The following is a 7,924-nucleotide window of genomic DNA, read 5'->3' as shown; positions in this document are numbered from 1 at the left end:
GGCGTTTCGGTAGAGCCGTCTGTAAAATGCCTCTGTGTAGTCAGAGTCGCTCTCGTCAGATCCTCAGCAAGTGCTGCCCGGGGGGCTGACGGCAGCTGCTGCCGCCCAGCGTCGCCAGCTTTTCTGTCGTCTCGGGAAGACTTTGAGGACCCGGTGAGAAAGCTAACCTGTGCCTAGAGGCCATGCCGTCAAAAACACCTCTAAATGGGCAAGTCCCTGGTGGGCCAGCGGTGGGCCTCGAAGACCCCGCAAGCCTCACGGCGCGGCCCCAAATCCCACCACCTTTAAATGCTGGAATTGCACCCCGCGCGGCGCGCGGTGCTTGAGCTGGAAAGGGTCTGTCCCCGTCCGCCTTCGTTGCGTGGCGGCTGCAGGGCGCTCAGCTCGCGGGGAGGACGGCGCTGCGGACCCTGGCCCTTTCCGAGGAGAGCGGGTGGGGACGTCGGAGCCAGCGTTTGTGTGCGCGAGCTTGAGCGCGCCAGATAGGGGCGCGGCGCGAGTCTGCAGTGCTTCCCCTGCTTGGAGAGGAGGAGAGAAGGGCCCGGCAGTGGGCCAGGCCCTGGGGGCGCGGCCGCGCGGTCCAGCTGCGGTCCGGCTGCTCGTCCTCTCTCCAGTCCGGAGCGGACCGAGTGGGCTGTCAGAACTCTGGTGTTTGGCCATATGGGTGTTTTCGTTTCTTACTTTCCCTCTCGCCTGATTTATCCATTCAGAAATTAATTGATACATGAATTTGCTTATTAGCGCATTGAATAAAGCTTAAATTGTGTATTGAATAGTACTATTGAAATTCTTATTTTATCAAGTTGCACTTATGTTTCCATTCAAAGATGCTGAGTTTGACTTGTTAAAGAACTTCATTGTACCTACGTGTGTATAACGTATGTTCTAACGCTTAAACTATTAAAGTTGTTAACAAAATTTGTGGTCTCATTTATCATGACAGGGTTTACCAAACACAATTGTAATATGTATATTTACATATATGTATATATATTTATTTATATACACACATTTTAAACATGTTGTAGTTCCATTTTGTATTCCGTATTTAGGTAATCTATTCTTCTTTATGTTAACATTTTGAATTTATGTGGTGCATTTAGGAATTGATAGTGGATGTTTAAGTTTAGGAACTTTAAATCCAGTAACTCGTGTATATTTACCTAGGCTTTCCACACTCTCAAGAAGGCCACGTGGCTCAGTGATGGAGGAGCGTGGTCTCTGGAGTCTGGAAGGCCGGGGGCCACGCCCCAGCAGCGTCCCCTTCCAGAGCAGCACTGTCCACCATGGCAGCCACTGGCCACGTGGGGCTCTTCAACACTTGGAGTGTGGCCGGTGTGACTGAATTTTTAATTGTATTTAATTTTAATTAATTTAGGTCTAGGTAGCCATGTGTGACTGTGGCTGCCATACTGGGCCTCACAGTATGAGGTGATTTAACTTAGTTCTGTGTCCCAGCTTTCCTGTCTGTACAGATGAGATCAAACTTAAGCTGCCTTTTGTGGTGGTTATAAGAATAAATAAAACAGTATATTTAAAGAGCTTAACTCTGTGCCTGGAACAGAATATGTCCTTGAGAAATGCTAGTTAGTTATAATGACTATTATATATTTAATAAGCTGGAATTACTTTCCTTTTGAGCATTCATTTAAACCTGTTTATTTTTATTCTTCCCTTTCAGGATTAATTTATTTTTGGAAATCAAGTGCAATATTAAAGGAAAACAAACCACACTACCTTATTGGAAGCCATTTCTGCTAATTTTATTACATTTTAAAATTTATGGTTTGATTTGAATACTATCATGGGAGGAGCTGTCAGTGCTGGGGAAGATAATGATGACTTAATTGATAACTTAAAAGAAGCTCAGTATATCCGCACTGAAAGAGTGGAGCAAGCCTTCAGAGCGATTGATCGCGGAGATTACTATTTGGAAGGCTACCGAGACAATGCTTACAAAGACTTAGCCTGGAAGCATGGCAACATACACTTGTCAGCACCTTGCATTTATTCAGAAGTTATGGAAGCGTTGAAACTTCAACCAGGATTGTCTTTTCTTAACCTGGGAAGTGGAACCGGATATTTAAGTACAATGGTGGGCTTAATTTTAGGTAATTTAATTTTTGTAAAATTCTATTTTAAAAAGTAAGCTGAGTTTGTATTACTGTTTATGATTTATAGGGTTTGTAACTTTGTGTACAATATATGTTTGAATGTATATTCTAAAAGTAGTTACCTTCCTTAAGTGTGGAAACACAAGGTCATAGTAGTAATCTTTCCTTATTTTCAGCCCTGACCCTGATAGTTAGCTTTGCGTTCAGTCCTAGACTTAAAAAGTTCTTGGAACTGTTTTTGAACCCCCAGCCGTTGTCTGTACTTAGAATTGAACAGTTGGAAGGTGGGAAACTCAGGAGTATCATGTAATCTACTTCAGGTAAAGTGTCCTGACAGCTGGCATCCTGACAGCTGGCATCGAGAGTTTGATGGCTATCAGTCAGTGCCCCATGGTGAAGGGGATGGTGCTGTGCTCTTGTTAGGGTGCAGGAGTCTGTGGGGTATGGAGGGTGTGGCACTGTGGGGCAAAGCACAGGACCCGGGAGAGAAGTGTGTATGTCATTAAGTTTCAGCCATCTCGTTGAGTGTCTCTCTGCCAGGCCTTATTTCTGGAGCGCGTATACAGCAGTGATCAAAAGGGACAAATGTCTCTGCCTTCAAGAAGCTTACTGGGTGCTTACTACGAGGGCTAGGCATTGCTGAAAGCACTTGACATACAGTAACTCATTTAATGCTCCCAATAACCCTGTGAAGTATGTATGGTCATGATTCCTGCGTATGTTGGTGAGTAAACCGAGGCACAGAGGTTCAGTAACTTGCCTAGAGTCACGTAGCTAGGAAATGACAGCTGGGGGATTGAGAAGGCGGGTGGACAAAGCATGCACGCAGGAGAGTCTGCTCTAAGACATTGTGATGTTGGATGGAGGATGAACAATCATGAGTGTCACTGAGCCGCTTAGTGTTTACTGAGAACTGCTGTGTGACAAGCATTAAGGTAGAGTGTCAGGCTTATAACATGGACTCCTGCCCTTGAGTTTGCAGACTGGTGGGAGTGGAGAGACAGAGGAAGATGCACGGTTCTCATCCCGTGTGCTGTGTGCTGTGGTTGGGGTGTGTGCCCGCGTTACAGGGATGAGACTGGTTTACAGACTACAGTGATGGCGATCATGGAAGGATTTTAAGTAGAGAAATGGCTGTACTCTAGGAGGGCCATCCTGTGTCCTGGTGCGCTGAGGCAGTCCTGGTTTTTCCCGGTTATCCTAGCATCAGTATTGACGATGTCCTTTTCTTTCCCAAAGTGTCCCAGTCTGCACGGTAAATTATGTGTTCACATCGTACGACTTCAGGCCTGAAGTTCCCCCTCCTAAACACTGACTAGCTCCGTACTTGCTCTCCTAGTCATGGGACCTGCAATCATTTCACTTAAAAAAAAAATAAAAAAGCCCTTTCATCCCACAGCTGAGTCAGTTCCCGATACATAATAACTGGTCAAAAACGGTAACATTATTAATTTCTGCCAAGAAAGAAAGTTAGCAGCTTACATTTAAATGTGGTGCTCTCCTGATCCTGAGGTAGCAATTTTTCATCAGGTTGGGAATCCCAGAAACCTAGCACTTGTATCATTAGAGCCTCTTTGAAAAAGGAATCTCTAGGGTTTGAGACGGCCTCCAAATCAAAGGAACTTAGCGGAGGGGGAGCAGGGAGAGCTGCTTTTCCAAAGTGGGAGCTGCCTTCCTTGAGCCAGTGCCTTTCTTGAGCAACTGTGGCTGCTTAAGACTCAAGTCCAGCCACACTCCACGTCCAAGCACCTGTTCTGCCTTTCACTCTTCTAGCCGGTCAGCTGGCTCCTGCTGAGGGAGGGCAGTTTAGCCAAAAGCCTGGTGGGGGGAGAGCAGGGGTCCTAACTAGCAGCCTTACCAGCAGTGGGGTCACCCTCCGAAACTCCATTCCTTAGTACTTGTCACCAAGAAATTAGATGACTGGGGCCAGATGCATTTGTAGGCCGACTGCAGACTTCATCCTATCTTGAATGCTTTCTCCTCTATATCCGCGGGCATTGTGGGGAAACAGACCCTGGTTTGAGTGACCTACAGTGATGACGCTTCCTCCTGTTAGCAGGCTCCAGGGGGTCGCGAGTCTTCAGTCAACATGTGTGACCGCACTGACTGGACAGTATTCCAGCATTTGTCTGTGTGTGGTCCTGCAGTCAAGACCAAGATATAATACCTCTCCTTTTGCTGGTAAATATTCATTTGATGAGAAAGATAAAATAAATACATTTAGAAAAAGGAAAGGCAGAGAGAGCGGAGTCTGTAAAACTGTAAAATTTATTACAGTTAATAAATCTTGGATCTCTCCAGCTTCTGAAGAAGCTAATCTTTTTTTCTCCTCCCCTTTTTTGGTTTGTGTTTCTCGAGCATTTAATTAAAGTCAAGGAGGGGGATACATCCATAAAAATCACTTAGAACCAGCTGCACAGGGGGCTGCTTCCGCGTTGCCTGTAATAATCTGAGAGCCCTGCATCGGGCTTGGCCCCAGTGCCTCCCAGTGGCCGTAGCAACAGAAGCGGTCTCCTTACTGCGCTGCTCGAGCACGCTGGCCCTCAGCCCTGCTCTCCGGTCACAGGATGGGGCGGCGCGTCCTCCCTGTGGGCAGCATTCCTCGCCCGAGGACACGCTCCGTGTGGTCCGGGCTGGGAGGGCAGGGCGTCTGAGGAGGAGGCCCCTTGAGGGATCTCCGCCTGGAGAGGATGGGCTGCAGTCCTGAGAGCTCTTGTTCAGTGAGAGAAGTTAGGGTGATCCTGGCTGCAGGAAATGTCTTGTGATTCCACCACATTTGGAGCAGTTACTCATAAATGGAATTTAGTTTTGCCCCGCACTGAGAAAATGGGTTACTCCAGGTTCTAAATCATGCCTCATTTTGGACAACTTGTTTCGTTCCCAATTGAAGAATAATTCTTGTTCCACTCTCTTGTCCTTAGGAGTCTTCCTGGAGCAAAGGATTTTCACACAGAATCTAGTCCTTAATTGATCCTCCTTTCAGTTCTGTCTTCTGCCCAGGGAAGACCATTGAATAGGATGCCGGAAAAGAGGCCTCTCATGTCCTCATTAAATATCAGAACCATGAAGGCAAATTATTCTGATCATCTTTCTGATTCAGGTGGGAATGGTTCGTCTCCATTCTGATCCTTTTTGCTTAGGGATTCACTCCTTATGTAACCCATAATATAAAACTTAAGTGTTTCTTATAAAACCTGTAATATCGGGCTTAATGATTCTCTCAGTCTCTTGCCTAGGTCCTGAGTTAGTAGGCGTGACTGTGGAGAGACTGGCAGAATCACCCAGCACTCGGTACGCCACTGCCTCAGCTCTGCAGCGTTAGTTCCTACAGGTCACACAGTGGGCAGGCTTGCGTGTTTAATGGGAAAAGCACTGCCAATGTACCTAAATGCCTTCACCTCCAAGGGGGCTGGTCAAGCTGCGTGTGGCCGTCATGTTTGGCCTCTGTACTCTTTCTTTCTCTTTACCACAGGACATTAAGTGGTGCTTGCTAATTCAGCTACACTGACATTGCCTTTGACCTCAGACATTCATGTTTTCTCTCTCATTTTAGCCCTCTTCCTCACTTGGATGAGGTTCTAATTTACGCACCATAAAGTTCACCCATTTTAACTGTACAGGTCAGGGAGTTTTAGTCTGTTAGCAGAGTTGTACAAACATGACCATAATCCAATTTGAGAGCACTTTCATCACCCATAAAGATCCCCTACCCCAGCCCCTGGCAGCCACTTACCTACTTTCTGTCTCTATAGATTTGCCTTTTCTGTACCTTTCATGTCAGTGGAATCATGCAGTCTGTGATCTTTTGTGTACGGTTTCTTTCCTTTACCGTTACATTTTCAGGGTTCATCTGTGCTGTAGCGTGTATCAGTGCTCCATTCCTTTTGGTGGCTGAGTAATACTCCATTGTGTGGGTATACCACATTTTGTTTGTCCTTTCACCAGTTAATGCTGATTTTGAATGATGCTGATGTGAACATTCATGTACAAATCTTGGTGGAGACATCCAGTTACATTTCTCTTGGGTGGATTCCTAGGAGTGAAATTGCTGGGCTGTATGGTGAGTTTATGTTTAACTTTTTAAGAACTTGCCAAACTGTTTTCTGGAGTGGCTGCACCATTTTATATTCCCACCAACAATACACAAGGTTCTAGTTTCTCCATAGCTGCACTGATGGTTTTTTTTTTTTTTTCTTTAATAGCCATCTTAGTGGGTATAAAGTGGTATCTTGTGGTTTTAACTTGCACTTCCCTGGTGCCTAATGATGTGGAGTATCTCTTCCTGTGCTTTTTGGTTATTCCTCTGTTTTCTTTGGTGAAATGTCTATTCAGATCTTTTCTCCATTTTTAAATTATGTTGTTGGTGTACTTATTATTGAGTTGTAAGTGTTCTTTATATATTTTAGGTACAAGCCCTTGATCAGAAATACGATTTTCAAATAATCGTCTCATATCTCTTTAAGTACCCCTTTAGAAAACCCCGTGGCTCACTCAGGCCTGAGAACGAGGGAGACCCAGAGCAGCCCTCTGCCTCGTCTCCCCCATCTTTGGTGAGACAAAACCCATTCTGCAGGTTTCCAGGGTTCTCTCCAAGGTAGATTCTCTTCTCTTCTTCTCTGCATCAAGCCAAACCTCAGTTTTCCCTCTATATTTCTACCCTACTTCTTCTTTTTTAGGAGATTATTATTATTTTTTTCTTTTTAAGATTACAAAGACTGTTCTTGGTATGGGCTTTATTTTGGGCCCTGAGCAAATCTGTTTTGAAAAGAACCCTTGCGTTTAGGCTACTACCGTTTTCTGAGATCAGTTAAGCTCCTTGCTGTTTACACCGTTACTTCTTAGTCCTGGTTGGGCTTCCGTGCATCTTTTTTCTGCCCATATGCCCTGCATTGAGTTGCTACCATTACTGTGTTTCTTGGGGTTTTCCCTCACTTCTGGTTGTGGAGCGGAAGTCATTACTGACAGCCGTCTCCTTCATTGCTGCTCCTGTGGAAGTCCCCAGATGATTCTGTGTTTATGGGTGTTACTGCTGATTATTACAGGGCAGCTAATAGTAATAAAAATACAGTTTTAGGGAACAGTGCAGGCTGTAGAAGTCTTACCAAGTTTTCATAGGAATTTCTTCTGGTTATATTTCTTCATGCTCTTCGAGGTTGAAAGGCACTTCCCTTAGTGCTGTGAAAAGTCTGAGGTGGGTCACTTTGCATCCTGAGTTTTTACCTTCAGGCTTAACGCTCCCCAGCCTGGATCATCCATGCACCAAAACCAGTTGAACCGTTATTTGCGAATTTGCCAACTTGCTGAAGTGCGTCTGTAACCCTGACGTCAGTATCTGTCATTGGTGTGCGTGTACGGGCGCCGGCGGGGGGTGGTGGTGGGAGCTGCTCTGTGGGCCTGGCCCCAGCTGGCCTGGGTCGAGGGACGGTTCTGCTCCTGGTTTCAGCGTCTCAGAGCGGCGGCCAGAGGATCGAGTCGCAGTGCAGTGCGAGCAGCTTGGCTGCTGGGCCCCTTTCTCCTGAACCTCTCCGCTTCTTTTGCAAACTAGAGAAAGTAGACTCCACCAGGGTGAGTCTTTAGGACTGAACGTTATTTATCTCTGTGAGGTACGTATGTATGTGTGTGTGTGCGTATTTCCCTAGTAGCCGTGGTGTAGCATTTGCTTTGTGTTTTCTGGACTTTACAGAACATAAGCGACCACAGATACCGTGTGCTGACTGTGTACTCCAGAACACTCCTCACCCTTTCTGAATTTGTGTCTCTGTGTAAAATAACTCGTGAACCTCCGTCTCCCGGTGACTCCCTCCGGAGCT

At 46.0% G+C, this 7,924-nt stretch overlaps 1 protein-coding gene across 1 annotated transcript in view; it reads left to right on the top strand.

The window, feature by feature from the left end:
- Nucleotides 1–846: 846 nt before the first annotated feature.
- PCMTD1 (protein-L-isoaspartate (D-aspartate) O-methyltransferase domain containing 1) overlaps nucleotides 847–7,924 on the top strand; it is a 33,381-nt gene continuing 26,303 nt past the window's right edge. The window contains exons 1-2 of the mRNA XM_079722424.1: nucleotides 847–878; nucleotides 1,682–2,111. Of these exons, the coding sequence (XP_079578550.1) occupies nucleotides 1,805–2,111 (307 nt within the window). The 5' untranslated portion in view covers nucleotides 847–878; nucleotides 1,682–1,804. The remainder of the gene's footprint in view (nucleotides 879–1,681; nucleotides 2,112–7,924) is intronic.

Source organism: Hyperoodon ampullatus (assembly GCF_949752795.1).
Source record: "Hyperoodon ampullatus genome assembly, chromosome: 17".
NCBI lineage: Eukaryota > Metazoa > Chordata > Mammalia > Artiodactyla > Ziphiidae > Hyperoodon > Hyperoodon ampullatus.
The sequence above is the reverse complement of the archived record's forward strand: the minus strand, read 5'-3'. Positions and strand labels throughout refer to the sequence as shown.